The sequence below is a fragment of the Nomascus leucogenys genome, chromosome 9 (assembly GCF_006542625.1).
Source record: "Nomascus leucogenys isolate Asia chromosome 9, Asia_NLE_v1, whole genome shotgun sequence".
Classification (NCBI taxonomy): Eukaryota; Metazoa; Chordata; class Mammalia; order Primates; family Hylobatidae; genus Nomascus; species Nomascus leucogenys.
The window spans coordinates 34,601,858-34,621,557 of record NC_044389.1 but is presented as its reverse complement, the minus strand read 5'-3'; the positions used below and the strand labels follow the sequence as shown (position 1 = coordinate 34,621,557).

The window sequence follows — 19,700 nt, the reverse complement described above, 5'->3', positions numbered from 1 at the left end:
TGGCTCACACCTGTAATCCTAGTACTTTGGGAGGCCGAGGAAGGTGGATCTCCTGAGCTCAGGAGTTTGAGACCAGCCTGGGCAACATAGTGAAACTCCATCTCTACCAAAAATACAAAAAATTAGCTGGGCGTGGTGGCACGTGCCTGTGATCCCAGCTACTTGAGAGGCTTAGGTGGAGGAGCACTTGTATCTGGGAGGTGGAGATTGCAGTGAGCAGAGATTACTCAATTGCACGCCAACCTGAGTGGCAGAGTGAGATCCCGTCTCAAAAAAAAAAAAAAAAAAAAAAAAAGAGGGCTGAAAACACAGACTAGTAGATTGTGTAATGTTTAAAATAAGGAGAAGGAGATTATTACTGAGTAGGTAAAGAAGGATGGAATTCAGAGCACAGGTGATAGTATTGATCACGATTTAAATGGAGCATTTCATTATGTTGGAAAAGAAAGATATTAAGAAGGGTTCGCTGAATATTTGACTTTTAAGCTATACCTTGAAGGATGATTAGTTTTACCAGGTGGATACACATAGGGGACGAAATGATTTAAAGGCATGGAGGCCCAATGGCACATAGAGTATTTGGAGACTGGTGACTGTTTAAATGTGGATGTCTGTCAAAAATATTGGAGAGGGTGGAGGGAATGGTTGGAGGAAGGCCTAGAAATGCAAATTGAGACCAAAACGCTTTATATTCCATGTTGAGAAAATGTTGCATTGTCTTATTGGCACATTGAAGGTTTTTTTTTTTTTGAAATTTTTTATTGTGGTAAAATATATATAAGATAAAATTTACCATTTTAACCATTTTTAAGTGTACAGTTTAGTGACATTAACTACATTTACATTGTTTTTCAGTCATCTCCACTGTCTACCTTCATTCAGAACTTTTTCATCATTCTATACTGAAACTCTGTATCCATTAAGCAATAACTCCCCATTCGCCTCTCCCTGCAGCCCGTAGTAACCACCATTCTATTTTCTGTTTCTATTTGCTTGTCTATAATAGGTACCCCATATAAATGGAATCATACATTATTTATCCTTTAGTGTTATTTCACTTAGCATGTCTTCAGGTCAACCGTGTTGTAGCATCTATCAGAATGTCTTTCCTTTTTGAGGTTGAATAATATTCCATCGTATCTATATGCCATGTTTTGTGAATCATTTCATCCATGGATAGACATTTGGGTTGTTTCCACCATTTGGCTGTTGTGAATAATGTTGCTGTGAACATCGATGTACAAATACCTATTTGAGTTCCTTTTTTCATTTATTTTTTGTATATACCCGGAATTGGAATTGCTGGGTCAAATGGTAAATCCATGTTTAGTTTTTTGGGATTGTCATGCTGTTTTCCACAGTGGCTACATCATTGTACATCTTTACCAGCAATGCACAAGGGTTCCAATTTCTCCACATTCACACCAACTCTTGTTTTCTGCCCCCCATCCCCCCCACCCTCAGCAATCCTGATGGATATGAAGTGGTATTTCATTGTGCTTTTGATTTGCATTTCTCTAATGATTAGTGATATTTAGCATCTTTTCATGTACTTATTTGGCATTTGTATATCTTTGGAGAAATGTCTATTCAAATCCTTTGTTCACTTTTGAATTGGGTTGTTTGTTTTCTTATTGTTGAGTTTAAGGGATTATTTATATATTCTAGATATTAATCCCTTATCAGATACTTGATTGCAAATATGTTCTTCCATTTTGTGGGTTGTCTTTTTACTCTGTCAATAGTGTCTTTTGATGAACAGAAGTTCTAAATTTCGTCCAGTCTAATTTATCTGCTTTTACTTTTGTTGCCTATGTCTTTTGTGTCATATTCAAGAAATCATTGCCAAATCCAATGTCATGAAACTTTTCCCTTCTGTTTTTTTCTAGGAGTTTTATGATTTCACATTTCTTAGTTATGGTTTTACAGCTATAAGTGTAGGTTTTAGTATCTTTCTTTTCTTTTTTTTGTTTTTGAAATGAGGTCTCTCTTTGTTGCCCAGGCTGGAGTACAGTCATGGCTCACTGTAGCCTCTACCTCCTGCGCTCAAGTGATCCTCCTGCCTCAGCCTTCCAAGTAGCTGGGACCACAAGCATGTGCCACCATGCCCAGCTAATTTTTTATTTATTTTTATTTTTTTGAGACAGAATTTCATTCTTGTTGCCGAGGCTGGAGTGCAATGGCACAATCTCGGCTCATTGCAACCTCTGCCTCCTGAGTTCAAGCAGTTCTCCTGCCTCAATCTCCCAAGTAGCTGGGATTACAGGCATCTGTCACCATGCCCGGCTAATTTTTTGTATTTATTAGAGACGGAGTTTCACCATGTTGGTCAGGCTGGTCTTGAATTCCTGAACTCAGGTGATCCACCCGCCTCAGCCTCCCAAAGTGCTGGGATTACAGGCGTGAGCCACCGTGCCTGGCCTAATTTTTTATTTTTGTAGAGGTGGAGTCTCAACTGTGTTGCCCAGGCTAATCTCAAATTCCTTGGCTTCAGCAATCCTCCTGCCTTGGCCTCCCAAAGTATTACAACTGTGAGCCACTATACCTGGCCTAGTTTTAGTTTCTGACATTTAGATCTTTGATCCATTTTGAGTTAATTTTTGTGTATGATCTAAGGTCAGAGTCCAGCTTCATTCTTTTACTTGTAGATATTCAGTTTTCCCAGCAACATTTGTTGAAAAAACTGTCCTTTCCCTATTGAGTGCTCTTGGCACCCTTGTCAAAAATAATTAGACCATACATGCCAGGGTTTATTTCTGGGCTCTCTGTTCTTTTTTTTTGAGCAGAGTCTAGCTCTGTTGCCCAGGCTGGAGTGTAGTGGCATGATTTCAGCTCACTGCAACCTCCACCTCCCTGGTTCAAGCAATTCTCCTGCCTCAGCCTCCCAAGTAGCTGGGATTACAGACAGGCATGCACCACCGCACCCAGCTAATATATATATATATATTTATTTATTTTTGTTTTTTTTAGTAGAGACAGGGTTTCATCATGTTGGCCAGGCTGGTCTTAAACTCCTGACCTCAAGTGATCCGCCCACCTCTGCCTCCCAAAGTGCTTATAGGCGTGAGCCACCACGCCTGGCCTGGGCTCTCTGTTTGATTCCATTGGTCTATATGTCTGTCTGTATTTTTATTTTATTTTTTTGAAGCAAGGTCTTGTTTGTCACTCAAGCTGGAGTGCAGTGGTGCAATCTCAGCTCACTGCAACCTCCACCTCCGGGGCTCAAGCCATCTTCACCTCAGCCTCCTGAGTAGGTGGGACTGCAGGCAGGCACCACCATGCCAGGCTAATTTTTGTATTTTTTGTAGAAACGGGGTTTCACCATGTTGCCTAGGCAGGTCTCAAACTCTTGGGCTCAAGTGATCCTCCCACTTCAGCCTCCTAGAGTGCTAGGATTACTGGCATGAGCCACTGTGCCCAGCCATGTCTGTCTTTATGCTAGTACACATACTGTTTTGTTTTGTTTTGTTTTGTTTTGTGTTTTGAGATAGAGTCTTGCTCTGTTGCCCAGGCTGGAGTACAATGGCACGATCTCGGCTCACTGTAACCTCTGCCTCTGGGTTCAAGCAGTTCTCCTGTCTCAGCCTCCTGAGTAGCTGGGATTACCGTTGTGTGCCACCATGGCCGGCTAATTTTTGTATTTTTAGTAGAGATGGGGTTTCTCCATGTCGGCCTGTCTGGTCTCGAACTCCTGACCTCAAGCAATCCGCCTGCCTCGGCTTCCCAAGTTGCTGGAATTACAGCTGTGGGCTACCTGGCCTGGCCATGTTGTTTTGATTACTATAGCTTTGTAGTATGTTTTGCAGCCAGTAAGTGTGACTCCTCCAGCTTTGTTCTTTGTCAGGATCGTTTTGGCTATTTGGGGTCCTTTGAGAGTCCGTGTAAATTTAGGATTAATGTTTATATTTCTGTAAAAAATGTCATATATATATATATATATATAATTTTTTTTTTTTTTTTTAGATGGAGTCTTGCTCTGTCACCCAGGCTGGAGTGCAGTGGTGTGATCTTGACTCACTGCAACCTCCGCCTCCGAGGTTGAAATGATTCTCCTGCCTCAGCCTCCCAAGTGGCTGGGATTACAAGTGCCTGCTACTATGCCCACCTAATTTTTGTATTTCTATTAGAGACAGGGTTACACCATGTTGGCCAGGGTTGTCTGCATCTCCTGACCTTAAGTGATATGCCTGCCTTGGCCTTCCAAAGTGGTAGGATTACACATGTGAGCTGCTGCATCTGGCCTTTTATCATTTTTTCATTAAGTCTGTTGCTATTAGTTCTTTGGATGGATCCTCAGTGAAACGGCTGGGCGCAGTGGCTCACACCTGTAATCCCAGCACTTTGAGAGGCCGAGGTTGGCAGATCACGAGGTCAGGAGATTGAGACCATCCTGGCTAACACAGTGAAACCCCATCTCTACTAAAAATACAGAAAATTAGCCGGGCAAGGTGGCGGGTGCCTGTAGTCTCAGCTACTCGGGAGGCTGAGGCAGGAGAATGGTGTGAACCCGGGAGGCGGAGCTTGCAGTGAGCCGAGATCGCGCCACTGCACTCCAGCCTGGGTGACAGCGAGACTCTGTCTCAAAAAAAAAAGAAAATAGTACTGAAACTTAGATGCTCATCTAAGAGTTAGATTATAATTAAGAATTGCAGAAATGATCACAGAGACTTAGAAAAATGAGTTTGACTTACCCCTCATGTTTGATAATTCCATACCTGAGGTAAGTTTTACTTAGGTTAAGTCTGAATATGGTAACAATTAGTGAAAATAGGAATGGACCAAAGTCTTTAATATATTTGATTGGGTGGGGAAACCAACTAGCTTTGGCTATTATATCTGATAGGAGCGTCATGTTTCAAAAGATAAGAGATGGTTTCTTGAGTGAAAAATGTTAATAGAAAATGCCTGTGTGGGGCGGGGATGTGTTAATAATACTAAATAAAAGAGAATGATTGTGGCTCAGTTGTGTTAAAGAATGAAGGAGATAGTAGGATGTGAAATTGTGGGTTATTTTCTTCTTTGTATTTTCCTGTGTTTTATGTAGCTTTTGTAATTAACATTTTTTAAATCAGAAAATACATTAATTTATAAAAGTCATTGCATATATATAGCAAAGTGTCTTTTTACCTCCTAGATTTAAATTGGCTTTAAAACTTTTAGCAGAATAGAGGTTTTTTGAACATTTTGCATAGCGTTGGATAAAATCACAAAGAGAAATCACTGGTAAATAGTAGGCAGAAAGTTTTCCTGTGACCATTTAACTTGATACTGTATATACTGATTAGATAGGATTCAAGACTTTTCTGCTACATCTAAGACAATCTGCCTTGGTGCAACAAAATCATCAAGTAAGTATTGTACTTAAGGTACCTTGGCTTTAATGTAGCATTTCAGAATTTATGCAGACAGTACAGTGGAACAAATTTTTAAAAACTTAGTAGCATCCCCTCCCCACACAGTACCTCTCATTCTCAAAACCCTGCTTCCCAAAGGCAGAAGTCTCTCTTTCGTTCATTTCCATATTGTAGGTACCTGGTAGATGGAAGGTGAATATTTGTTGAGTTAGTTTATTTCTGTCTTTCCCTGCTAAATATAAGGACACTAAAATAGAAACCTTTTTTGTTTTTATTGTTGTGAATCATTACATTAATAGGAAAAACAAGAAGAAAGTGAGCTTCGTTCTCTGCCACCTCCTTCCCCTGCCCACTTGGCTGCTTTAAGTGTTGCAGTCATTGAATTAGCAAAAGAACATGGAATAACAGATGATGACCTCAGAGTACGTCAGGATATTGTGGAGGAAATGTCAAAGGTTATAACGACATTTTTACCAGGTAGAAATACATTTCATATTTGATTTTGAAAATCACAAAACTCTTCCCTTGCTCCTCTTGAACTAGGGTACATTTCTTAATGTTTTTCTTCTCTTTTCTCCTTAAAAGTAGATAAATTTTATTGTTTTATGAATGAATTTTTGAGGGAAGTATTTCACACAAGGAAATTGAGAATTATGGCACAGCACACTTTTGTACTAAGAAAAAAAGATTTTAAAAATGCCAGATGTAGAATTATTTCTTAGCAGTCAAATATTTTAGTTTTTCAATATCACTGATTTCTGAGTGGACTATTTTGTTATATTATTTTCAGTATAAACATTTCATCCAGTCACTGAACTAAATTTCTGTTGCCTGATGGTGGGGAAAAATTAATTTACTTTAATAGGGCCTTTAGAAAAAGGTCCTTGTTTGGTACAAGGGAGTGTCAGATTTATTTTAGATATTTATGTATGGACTATTTGCTTAACCCATACCTTTTTTGCCTCAGTATAGGGTTAAAGTAAATGTATCTGACATAAGACTTACTTCTTCCCACCAAAGGGATTTTGGAAAGTTGATAAATTATACTTTCATATAGATCCATTTTGAGATTTATAAGAAAGAATATAAAATTGAAATTTAAAAATGGAATTTTTGAAGTATTTATATCATAATATGGCTTTCTACCTAAAATACATTGAATCCTTGTTTAAGTTACATGTAAAAATTATTTACTATGATAAGAAAAGGAATGAAATTTTTATGGGTTTAGTGACTTGAATGACTTTCAGACATTTTATGAACTTGAAAAGTAGACTTTTTTATATATAACTGAGGATGAAGTTAAACTTTCTAAGAAACTAAATCTGCCTGATCTGTCTCAATCATACTATTTTCAAATTGGCCTCTGGTGAGATCCTTTTAACATTTGCCTTATTATGATTTTTGGAATAACATGTTTCATAGTCTGGGAAAGCTGTAAGTAGTGTGTTATTGCTTTTTTTTTTTTCTATAAACTTGAGAACCACAGTGTTTTGGGTTTTAGGTTTACAGAATTAACTGACTTGGCTTCACTTCGTATTTTATAAAAGCATTGGCATTGAATTTTTATGATCCTTTCCCCAAAGTGCTCTTACATAAATATTTAAGAATAAATGTAGTTTGTGACAGTAGCCATAGCTAAGTTGGTACATTAGTTACTGTTATATATTGAATGCTAAACATATTCTCAGTCATTTCTAAATGAACTATTACTAAAATTTTGTTTAAACACTAAGCTTCTATGAGTAGTTTCTCTCTCCCTTCTCTGTGCCTACACTCCATAACTGGGAACCATTTTTTTATTTTATAGATCAGTTAGAAAGGGTGTCCTTCTTGTATAATTGTCTTACTAGAAATGGAAGACGTAGAACTGAAGTGTGTGAAATTTTCCTGTCGCAGTTTTTTTACATCTCTCATATTTGCATGCTATTTCATGCTTTGATGTTTTTCCTTTATTCCAGAATGTTCACTTAGGTTGTATGGCTCATCTCTGACTAGATTTGCTCTGAAAAGTAGTGATGTTAATATAGATATAAAATTTCCTCCCAAGGTAAGTAATTAGAATCTTACCTGTGTGGTTCTTAACTAGTACTTAGTAATTTTTATGGATTATCTTTGTAGAGAAAGGATAGGGGAATATAAAACTCTGGTTTGTATAGTGTTACCATCATGACTAAACAGTGCTTTTGGAAATTACTATTAGATTTCAGACAAAGGCAGGATAAAAGAAATAAGGGACAAGGGCAAAAGGAAGCAGAAGAGGAAAGCTGGAAAAAGGAAAAATGTTTATATTTGAACATGTTGAATAGTTAATACTTCTGGTAAGCAGTATAGAAGGTGGGAAGAGTTTTGAAATCAGATACCTAGATTCAGATCTTCTCTGTGATAAGCAAGTTGCTTGAACTTTTTGAGCTTCAGTTTTCTCATTTCCAAAACAGGAATAATAATTTTTATATTAAATGAGATAATATTAATATATGTCGGGTGTTTTAATATAGTATCTGGTGCATATGGGTATTTTAATAAGTAGTACCTAGAATCAGAACAATATCGATATTGTTCTAATATTGTTGTCAGTATTAGAACAATATTGTTTAGCACTGCTGACATTCTTTATTGACATATCAATCTTAAAATAAGTCAATATTTTATGTTTTAAATTGAATTGAATAATATGTTTATGTTCAGGGAGGTTTGATTTGGGTGAAAATTTGGTGTTTTTAGGGTGATACATTTACTTTATAATTAATGTATGGTTATTAAATATTTTTGTTGTTTGTTTTCTGAGACAGAGCCTCACTTTGTTCCCCAGGCTGGAGTGCAGTGACGCAATGTCGCCTCACTGCACCCTCCACCTCCTGGGTTCAAGCGATTCTCCTGTCTCAGCCTCCTGAGTAGCTGGGATTACAGGTGTATGCCACCATGCCCAACTAATTTTTGTATTTTTAGTAGAAACGGGGTTTCACCACGTTGGTCAGGCTGGTCTTCAACTCCTGACCTCAGGTGATCTGCCTGCCTCGGCCTCCCAATGTGCTGGGATTACAGGTGTGAGCCACCGCGCCTGGCCTAAATATTCTTAAATAGCAAAAAACACTTTAAACATTTGCCAAGCTTGTTACATAAAATAGTATTTTATTCTAAGCCTTTTGACTAAGCTGCCAGTTGTCTATATCCCTTAAAGTTTTTATCTCAACAATTTCTTTTTCACAGTCATCTGGTCAACTCATTTCTTTTTTGTTTAGATGGGAAATTCCAGAACCTTTTCTTGCTTTAAGAAACCATTAATTCTAAGAGTGTTTCTGGAATAATAGTGCTATATCATTTATTAGATTCTACTTCTTTGAACAAGATTTGTCGACATAAAAGTAAAACATGGCCAGGCAAAGTGGCTCATGCCTATAATTCCCGTGCTTTTGGAGGCAAAAGTAAGAGGAATCCTTCTTGCCGGGAGTTCAAGACCAGCCTGGGCAATATAGCAAGACCTCGTCTCTTAAAAAAAAAAAAAAAGTATTAGCTGGATGTGGTGGCACACACTTACACTCCTAGCTACTCAGGATGCTGAGGCAGGAGGAGTCTTTGAGCCCAGAAGTTCACGCTGTAGTGAGCTATGGTCACGCTGCAGCCTGGGCAATACAGGGAAACCTCATCTCAAAAACAAACAAACAAACAAAAAACGATTCTGTTTTCACAATTTAAAACACAGAGCATGATTATATTTAAATGTTATTTAATGAAATTGAGTTCTCCTTAATGTTCTGCTGTCTAAACTTTGAAATTAGTATATCGATTTATTTTGAAACTTTTTTAGATGAATCATCCAGATCTTCTGATAAAAGTACTTGGAATTTTAAAGAAAAATGGTGAGTTTCTTTTCTTTTTCTTTTTCTTTTTTTTTTTTAAGTTTGTCTTTCTAAAGATACATGTGTTGTTTATATATGGCTAACCAAGTTAAAACTAAACTGCTGGCATAGTTGAGTCATTGCATTACAAATGGAGATACATACACACACTTGTTTATAGGTATACTAGAAAATATAATTTTACTGTAACTTAGGTAAAAAAAAAAAAAATGCCATATTAAAATTGACATGTAGGCTGGGCACAGCGGCTCACACCTGTAATGCCAGCACTCTGGGAGGCCGAGATGGGTGGATCACCTGAGATCAGGCGTTTGAGACCAGCCTGACTAACATGGTGAAACCCCGTCTCTACTAAAAACACAAAATGAGCCAGGCGTGGTGGCACGTACCTGTAGTCCCAGCTACTTGGGAGACTGAGGCAGAAGAATTGCTTGAACCTGGGATGCGGAGGTTGCAGTGAGCCAAGATTGCGCCACTACACTCCAGCCTGGGCGACAAAAGTGAAACTCCGTCTTGAAAAAACAAAAACAAAAAACCTTCATATGCAAAACACTACTGCCTTTTGGGTAATTAAAAAATATTTGCTTTGAATATTATGGGCATTTCTTATGTAAAAGAAGACAAAACCTATAATCATTATGAGGTCATTACTGAAAAATTAAGGAGAGACTTGGAATAAAAATGTATGCATGCATTGAGTAAATATGTTTTTTCCCACCTAAAGCATCTATATTTAATCATTTATATTACATCAGTTGAATCATACCTAGTTGAGTTTTTCATATGTGCTTTGTCTGTCTGGATTGCCTTTGTAAACACATCATTCATATAGGTAAAAAAATTTTAAAAATTACAAGATTCTCAAACAAGGCTCCAGGTCATGTGTTACAATCTACAAGATTTGCTTGGTTTTTACTTACTGTTTTTCTTGTTACAAAGTAAATGCTTAAGATTAAGCTTGGGATCTGGAGCTAGACTTTCTGGGCTCAGATTTTAGTTCTGCCACTTATTGGTTGTGTGTCCTTTGACAAATTATTTGTGTTAATACCTTAGCTTTCCCATCTGTAAAATGGCAATATTGTATCTTTTTGATGAGAAAGTTGTTGTAAGAATGAGATAGGCTAAGCTATAGTTTAGAAAAGTGTGGGATATACAATAACTTCTTATTACATTTTTGCTGTTGTGATTGTTATTATTACCCTAAATTATATGAATCAAAAGTATCTGGCAAAAGTATTTGCAATTTGGGTTAGAAGAGAGAGCTTTTTTTTAAAGCCATACTCTCTCATTGGCTTTAATATGAATTCTAAATTTCTTTTTTCTTTCTGTCCACACAATCAGCTCTTATTTATCAGTTTCCTGTTGGCCATTGTCTTGGGAAAATAGTTTTCTAGGAATGAGTTTGGTACAGTTTATCATATAAAGGTATTTTAATACAGTTTTCTTTCTTAAATACTTGTTTCTAATTGCTGAAAAACTTTAAAGTTTACTACAGATAAGACATAGACATAGCATTTACCTCTTCAGACTTCCTAGGTAGTATCATCCTAGCACAAATATTCAATATATGCCTTTTCCATCCAAGATATATAAGTAGATCATCTTAAGTCATACAATGTAGGCTTATAAAACTCAGTCTGATTGTAAAATTGATTATTTCTTCCTTTATGTTCTTATTGTATCTTCTACAGGTCACCTACAGGATTTGTTTATATATTTGTGTTCCAAACCCCTTATTGACCTTTTTTGTGTCTTACTCATTGTCATATTGACCCTGCTTAATGAAATTTCTGACATACAGGTCTTCAGCATGTGTTTTTTGACTAAATTAATCGTTACAACAAGTACTATTGAGAAATTTTCTTTGAATTACAAGTGATGTTAATCTATCTGGTTTTTTGTTGTTGTTATTTTTGTTTTGTTTATTTTGAGATGGAGTCTCGCTCAGGCTGAAGTGGAATGTAGTGGCGCGATCTCGGCTCACTGCAACCTCTGCCTCCTGAGTTCAAGCAGTCTCTGCCTCAGCCTCCCGAGTAGCTGGGATTACAGGCGCGTGCCACCACATCCGGATAATTTTTGTATTTTTAGTAGAGACGAGGTTTCACCATCTTGGCCAGGCTGGTCTTGAACTCCTGACCTCGTGATCCACCCACCTTGGCCTCCCAAAGTGCTGGGATTACAGGTGTGAGCCACTACGCCCGGCCAATCTATCTGTTTTTATTTAGATTAGACATTTATGGCCTGGGGCTTAGCCTTGGAGATACAGAGAAAGATTTCAGGGTAGAAATGTGCTTCATCCAGTTAGTCCTTCCTTAGCAGCTTTGATTAGGCAAACTTTTCATATACTAATGGGAAATGTGGCCAGAAGAGTTAGGTTGCAATTACATTGGTAATTTAAAAGAACGAAACTGTTAAAGCATGATAGGTCTTCCTTTCATGGCTCCTGTGGAACTAGCTCTCAGGAGTAAGGAGTGTCCTCTCTTTGCAATTATCTATGAAGGTTTAACAACTTTGACGAGATTATCTACTTACTTGGAAATATTAAAACTTTTAGGGATGTTAAGACCTTTCTTAAGGTGATTATAATTTTCGGACAGTATTTGGGGCTCTACCTGTGGTTTGTGATGTACAGTGAATGACACCAAGAGAGGTAAGAGATTTCGTTGGGTTGGTGCTCATAATGAGAAGAGTGGATTATCCCACAGAAGCAATGAGAATGATTTTCAGAAGGAAACTGTTACTTAATGTTTGCCGTAGAGTACATATTTTAGAGATGTTGACATTAGCTTACTTTTTTTTTCCTTATTAGTATTATATGTAGATGTGGAATCTGATTTTCACGCTAAAGTTCCTGTTGTGGTGTGCAGAGATCGAAAAAGGTTGGTAACAATGAAGATAAAATATTTAAAAAAACAAACCCCAACAAACAACCAAATTTATAGTGAATGATCTTTAAGAGAGAAAGTTTTTGTTTTAGATTTCTCCTTGGATGAATATGACTAAGCTAGTTTCTATTCATTAAAAATAGCAAGCTTACCAAATGCATGTGAACAAGAAATATATAGAACACCAGACAGTTGAAAATAAAATACTCTAGGCAAAACTTTAATTTTTTTTTTTTCAAGTCATTCACTCACCCAAGAGTATTGCATTTACTTATATGCAGGTACTACTTTGCTCTAGGGATACAGACATAAAGAAGAAATAGCCCCTCTTCAGTCACTTGAGCCCAGGAATTCAGGACTAGCCTGGGCAACATAGTGAGACCTTGTCTCCACAAAAAAAATAAAAAAATCAGCCGGGCATGGTGGGTGTGTGTGCCTGTGGTCCCAGCTACTCGGGAGGCTGAGGTGAGAGGATGGCCTGAGCCTGGGAGGTTGAGGCTGCAGTGAGCCGTGATTGTGCCACTGCACTCCAGCCTGGGTGACAGAGTGAGACCCTGTCTCAAAAAATAAAAATAAAAAAGAAAAAATAAAAGCCTCTCTTCTAAAGGATCTCACAATCTATTAGAATTTAGAATTTAGTTTTTAGTTCACTTAAATTGAATGAGTTGATTTAAATTGAATAAACTCAAGATCAGTCCTAAATTGAAGACTGATCTTGCCTTTCTAGTTAGATGTTTATAAGTCTAAGAGAGCAAAGTGCCTTTGAAAGCAAAAGCTAAATCCTATTTGAAAGTAGTATGGGAGACATGGAAACAATACAGAAATGATATTCTTTTATTGATTATTAACTTGTATTATATTTTAAGATCAAGGTATTTTCTTATTCAAAGCTGGATGAGTCTATGGCGATCTAGTTCAGATTTCTTATTTTCTAAACTAGAAAAATGCGACCTGGAGTGGTTTATCAATTTATCTAGATTCACATCATTTAGGGGGAAACTATAATTGGAAAATGGAGGCAAAGTGACTTTTAGTGTTTTTTTCTGCCACATTGTGTTAAATTGCCTGTGTGTGACACCTCAAATTTATTCTTCTCCCTGCTTTCAAAATATCTTCACTACACTTCTGTCATCCCTTTTAAGGTAGCTGCTATTTTCACTTACACAGAAGTATAATTTGTGGGTTAATCTGCAAATCCTGTCTAATCTTTACTCTGAAAACATATTAGTACAATTGTAAAAGCTTGGATAGGAAAAATTAGAGTCAAGAAGTATAGCCAGTCAGTTAAGTATTCATTTTTTGCTATTATCATGTACAAAGCAAGAGGATTGAACTAGGAAATTACCTTGCACTATTTGACATTGAAGAGATCACAGTGCCCTGTCTCTCATGTATATCAGTTTTGATAATTCATAATGATGCTTTTGAAATTAATTTCTCATTAACTTAAATACTAAGTTTGGTCGAAATTTATTTCTGAAGTACAAATGAATGTTAAAAACATCTTTCTTTAATTCGTATGGAACTCTAGTAATGGAATGACATGTAGTTTTCAGTTAGCTCTCAATTTATTAAAACATTTGTTTTTATTAGGGCTTTTAAGGTACTGTATTACAATATGATAACTAGAAAGAGTAGCCACAGGATTTGAAGTATTCTGCTTTTAAGGGTATTAATACAATGAAATTTGTTTCTTTCTCATTCACAGTGGTTTACTTTGTAGAGTGAGTGCAGGAAATGATATGGCATGTCTCACTACTGATTTACTTACTGCCCTTGGCAAAATAGAACCTGTCTTTATTCCCTTGGTGTTAGCCTTTCGCTACTGGGCTAAGGTAAGTGAAAGAAAGGGAAACTACTTATTTATATTTTTAGAAGGAAATGTATTTAATCTTCAAAATTAGGCCTTTTCTTGTACTGACATGTAACATCAATCATAACATATGGGACAAAGTAGTTTTCTGTGCTAGACAGAAAGTGGTGTGGCAGGTTGTAATTTATGGACATAAAAATAAATTTTTATAGACACATACACTTACTGATATATTTTAGAATTTTTAATTGTCATGCTTTATTCTCCTTTTATGTACTATAGAATGTTCTCTTTCATATCGCATATGAGGCTCAAGTTTTCACTCTTATTGTAAGTTAAACTTGTAAGGTTTTACGATGTATATACGTTAAGATTCTTTTGTTGGCATATTTTTTTCCCCAGTCTCTAAGAATGCTATTCTCTTTCCTCTAAATCATTGATAACATGTACCAATTTCTGATTGGGCAACTGCTGAGCATTAGTTATTTAAATTTCCTAAATTAGAATTAATTTGTATGTCTGAAGGCTGTGGTTGCCCTGTGTTTATTTCTTTGGTGTGGGGATAGGGAGGAGTGGTTAGTTATCAATATCAGTCCAAATGACTAGAGAGAGAGATTTTAGCTTTTTGTTTGTGTATTCCTGCCCTATCAGTAGAGTATTCATCACTTGTTAGACTGGTGATAAGTAAATTCTCAGTCGTATACAAAGAAAACTGATTAAGGGGATGGTGTTAGAGTGGTAACTTCATAGCAAAAATAGAGAAGTCTCTGGAATTTTTTGTCTGGGCTCTGTTTAGAGAATTGCCCCAATGCTTGAGGCAGCACCAGCTGGCCGAGTACGGAGCAGTCTCAGAAAGCCTAAGGTTGGGGCTTCTTTATACTCAAGGCCTTTGTATTTGCTGTTTCCTTCATCTAGAATGTTCTTACCTTCGGTATTTAGAATGCTTCACTCTTTTACTTTTTTCAAGTTTATGCTCACATTGATTACCACCTGCCATACATAAATTTGTTGCAGTCTGTTCTGTGAAATTGTAAACTCTTTGAGGGCAGGGATTTTAATGTTTTTGTATTAATGGCTGATCCCCACTTCCGCTTATTTTACTGTGTCAGCACATAGTAGGCACTCAGTAAATATTTGTTGAATAAATGACCTAGTTTCTTCAGAAAGGAGTTGTGTTTTTTTTTTTTTGTTTTGTTTTTTTTAAATAGAGATGGGGTCTCATGATGTTGCCCATGCTGGCCTTGAACTTCTGGGCTCAAGCAGTCCTCCCACCTTGCCCTCCCAGGTGCTGGAATTACAGGTGTGAGGCACTGTGCCTGGCCAGAAAGATTTTTAACCCATGGAAGTGAGTGGAGGCAGTAAAATAGGTTGAGGGAGGGTGACTACTTCCTCTCATTTATCTTATACTCTATGCCTAGCATACTATAGGAAATCAGTGCTATGAAATGGAGTAAACCAATTCCAGGTCTGGTTTTTTTTACTAAGTTTTTTTTTTTTGTTTTTTGAGATGGGGTCTCTGTCACCTAGTGCTGGAGTGAGCGATCACGGCTCACAGTAGCCTTGACCTCCCAGGCTCAAGCGATCCTCCTGCCGCAGGCTTCCAGAGTAGCTGGGACCACAGGCATGTACCAGCATGCCTGGCTAATTTTTAATTTTTTTTTTTTGTAGAGGTGGGTTCTCATTTTGTTGCCTAGGCTGGTCTTCAACTCCAGGGCTCAAATGATCCTCCCACCCTAGTCTCCCAAAGTGCTGGGATTACAGGTGTGAGCCACAGCACCCGGCTTTGCTAAGTCTTCAAGCAAGGTACTTCACCTATCTGAGCTTCAGTTTTTTTCACCTGGAGAGAATATTTTGGTAATGCTGTTAGATAATTCATGAGAATATATTTTAGGCTCGAAAATACTACAGAAACATAAAGGATGATGGAATACATAGCTGCTTCTGTGTTGGTACTTTCAAATTATGCCCTAATTTTTTTTGTGGTCATAAAGTCATGTCAGTTTTCTCCCAGACATTGTTCTACTCAGTAAAATAAGTAGTCTGTGTTAGAAGATTATAAATGATACTCAAATACATTCTTTTTATTTTGGAAAAAAATGTGGTCTATAAATATTGTTTCCTAAAGTGACTCTTGGAAAAGGTTGCTCGAGGTGTTTTAGTAGTTGATCCATATAGATTCTAAATATGCCAGTCAATGGACACTGAAACATATATTACAAAACTGGTTGTAGAGTGGTTCCTTTCTGTTTCCAACAGAATAACATGTCTCATTTTTGTCATTTGTGTTAGTTGCAAAGAAAGTTTTCTCATGGTATTCATTTTCTTAAGAAACTTAGAAATAATTCCTAGTATATTTTTCTTCTAAAGTTTTTTTTAAATAGCTTTGTTTTTCTTTAAGTTTTAAGCCATATTGTACATTATCTAGTTAAGCACACATTTTTCCATGATTTGGGGGTTCAGGACAATTCTAGTATATAATTTATTCTTATAACTGTGATATGAGATTGCAGTTGATTATTCTCTGGCTGTCTAAAGTAGTTATAGTCTTTGCATTTTAATAATAGGAAATAGTTTTCTAGATAAAGCTTCTTAACTCTAGGTGGCAGAACTCTTTAGCCTTATCAGTACATTATTAGTCAAGTTACCTGACTTAGAGCCACTTTTTGTGGTTAATATAAGAATTGCATTTTAGCACTATTTGTCACCTGAAAGAGATATCTGGGTTTTAAGAGCTCTCAAACTGCCTTAATCTCGTTTATCTGTGAGATGTCTGGTAATGTTAGCAGAATGTATTAACAGTTCTTTATAGTTGCAAAGGAATTTTTGGTTAAGTTGACTTACTTATTAGGCAGTTTACCCGTCTTAATATTTTGGATAAGTGAGAGTTTATTCTAGTGGAATGTTTCAAACTCTTTTTTGACAAGTGTTTTTAGTTGTCTTTTATTTTGAGTTGCAATCTTAAATGTACCAAGATATTATACTACAGTATAATTACTCTATATTATTATTATCCTAAATCTTCATTGTCTACAGAAGAAAACAATGATTTAAAAATGAATCCAACCAATCCAGTATAGACCAATCGTATATAGATGCTACAATCTAAATGAAATGTAAGCAAATGAAATATATCCATGTATCAAAGGTTAATATGCCATGATCATGCATGATTTACTTCAAGATTATAAGAATGGTTTAATATCAGGAAGTCTGTTCACATAATTTATTATATTAACACATGAAGCAGAAAAAAGAATCCTAGATGCTAAAAGGGCATGTTCCCCCTAACAGAAACTTTTAAGTCAGCTAGAAATGGAAGTTTATGATGAAAGCCATTTATTAAAAACACACAAAAACAAAGCCAAAACAAGAAGAAACATCATTTAAGCCATATATGTTAAGATGAAGAATATTGCAGAGAAGTTCACCATTGATGTACATTGTTTTGGGATTTTAGGAAATGCAATAAGAAAATGAAATAATTGAATGTAAATACTGGGAAAATGATAAAAGTATCTCTTTGTGCTAATGATCTGATTGTATGCCTAGAAAACCCTAGTAAAAAAACTACTAGGATTAATAAGGGAATTTAGTCAGATGACTAAATACAAGATAAATATACAAAAGTGAATGGCCATTCTCTGCCATAAAAATAACCTGTTAGAATGGAAATGGGGAAAAATATGTACCTTTATGACAGCAACATAAATTATAAAACACTAAGGAAGAGATTTAATAAGAAAGATATAAGAAGAAATTATATTATTGAAAGATGAAAGCAAAATCTGAACAAATCCATGGGTTCAGCAAACATTCGTTAAATGCCTCCTGTGTGTCAGACACTGTTCTAGAGGCTGGGAACATCTAACAGGACATACAGAGTCCTGCTTTCATGGTGCTCACATGCTTCTGGAAGAGTCAAACAGTAAAGAAATATATAAATAATAATATCTGCTAGAGCTTAGTGCTACAAAAATGAAATGATAGAATTAATGACATTACTCTGAATGGTCAAGAAAAGACTCGGAAGAGATGATATTTAAGCTCAGACGGGTAATAGCCACATGAAAATCTGATGGAAAACTCTCCAAGGGACAGTTAGTCCAAAGCTTCCAAGGTGGGAATGAACTCAGGAGGAGCAAAAAGGAAGGCTGTAAAACTGCTTTAGTCAAGAGCATGCTATTGGCATAGAAATAGAAAAATAGATCTGTGGAACAGAATGGAATGCTCATGATCTAGTGTATAGATTTTATTAAATAGTGCTTTCACAACTGTATCTTACTGGAAGGAAATAATGTTGGACTCAGCATGCTAAATGCAAAAATAAATTTTACTTAAATGAAAATTTAAAATTTTAGAAGAAAAATGTAGGAGTATGTATATGTAAATAATGGGATGGGGAGATCTTTTTACTGTGATAGGATACCTAGAAGGTGTACAGTTGTCCTCAGTGTCCAATGGTGGGGGGGATACCCCCAAGGATACCAAAATTTGAGGATGCTCAAGTGCCTTATACAAATTGTGTGTTATTTGTATCTAACCTTCACATAGACTCCAACATACTTTAAATCATCACTAGATTACTTATAACATCTAATACAGTATAAATGCTCTGTAAATGGTTGTTGAACTGTATTTTTTAATTTGTATTTTTTATTATATTGCTATTTTTAGTTTTTAAAATTTAACATTTTAATTTTTTTCAGAGACAGAGTCTCACTCTGTTGCCCAGGCCAGAGTGCAGTGGTGCCATAATAGCTCACTGTAACCTTGAACTCCTGGGCTCAAGGGATCCTCCCACCTCAGCTTCCTGAGTAGCTAGGACTACTGGTGTGTGCCACTGTGCCTGGCATATTTTTGTTTTGTTTTGTTTTGCTTTTTCAAGAGCAGGGCCTTTGCACCTGGCATTTAACAAATTTTTCAATTATATATATTTTTAGAGACGGAGGTCTTGCCATGTTGTCTGGGCTGGACTCAAACTCCTGGACTCAAGCAATCCTTCTGCCTCTGCCTCTTGAGTAGTTAGCCAGGACTACATCAACTGCAGGTGATATGTGTCCATCACCACACCTTGCAGTAAATAAATAAATAAATAATTTTACTTAATGAAAAAAATGTATATATAAATTTTTTGATGGGGTGTTGCCCAGGCTGGAGGCGCAATCTCAGCTCACTGCAACCTCCACCTCCTGGGTTCAAGTGATTCTCCTGTCTCAGCCTCCCGAGTAGCTGAGATTAAAGGTGCCTGCCACTGTGCCTGGCTAATTTTTGTATTTTTAGTAGAGACAGGGTTTCACTATGTTGGCCAGGCTGGTCTCGAACTCCTGACCTTAAGCGATCCACTCACTCTGCCTCCCAAAGTGCTGGGATTACTTGCATGAGCCAGTGAGCCCAGCCTAAAAAATATTTTCAGTATGCAGCTGATTGAATGTGCAGATGCAGAACCCATTGATATGGAGGGCTGAATGTCTGAAATAAGCATATTTAAACTAAAGCATAGTGAAAATTAAAAAATTTTATATGGTAAAATATATCATAAATAATATCAAAAGAAAAATAGTAGATTGGGAAAAATAACATCTTTCAAATGCATATATCAGATGTAAAGGGTTATTATCTAGAATTAAAACTCTTATAAATTGATGTATTGCATGAAAATAGAAAAACTGGCAAAATATTTAATAGGCAATTTAGAAAAGAATAAATCCCAAAGGGTAAACATACACAAATTTCATAATCTCTTTAGGGTCAAGGACATGCAAATTAAAGTAACCATCAGATATTACAT

The 19,700-nt window shown here is 36.4% G+C and overlaps 1 protein-coding gene across 6 annotated transcripts in view; it reads left to right on the top strand.

Annotated features, from left to right (window-relative positions):
- Positions 1 to 19,700, top strand: part of TUT4 (terminal uridylyl transferase 4) — a 133,234-nt gene that overhangs the window by 53,140 nt on the left and 60,394 nt on the right. For all 6 annotated transcript variants that reach the window (XM_030818813.1, XM_030818810.1, XM_030818809.1 and 3 more), the window contains exons 5-9: positions 5,654 to 5,831; positions 7,316 to 7,404; positions 9,163 to 9,214; positions 12,024 to 12,093; positions 13,808 to 13,934. In XM_030818813.1, the coding sequence (XP_030674673.1) occupies positions 5,654 to 5,831; positions 7,316 to 7,404; positions 9,163 to 9,214; positions 12,024 to 12,093; positions 13,808 to 13,934 (516 nt within the window). The remainder of the gene's footprint in view (positions 1 to 5,653; positions 5,832 to 7,315; positions 7,405 to 9,162; positions 9,215 to 12,023; positions 12,094 to 13,807; positions 13,935 to 19,700) is intronic.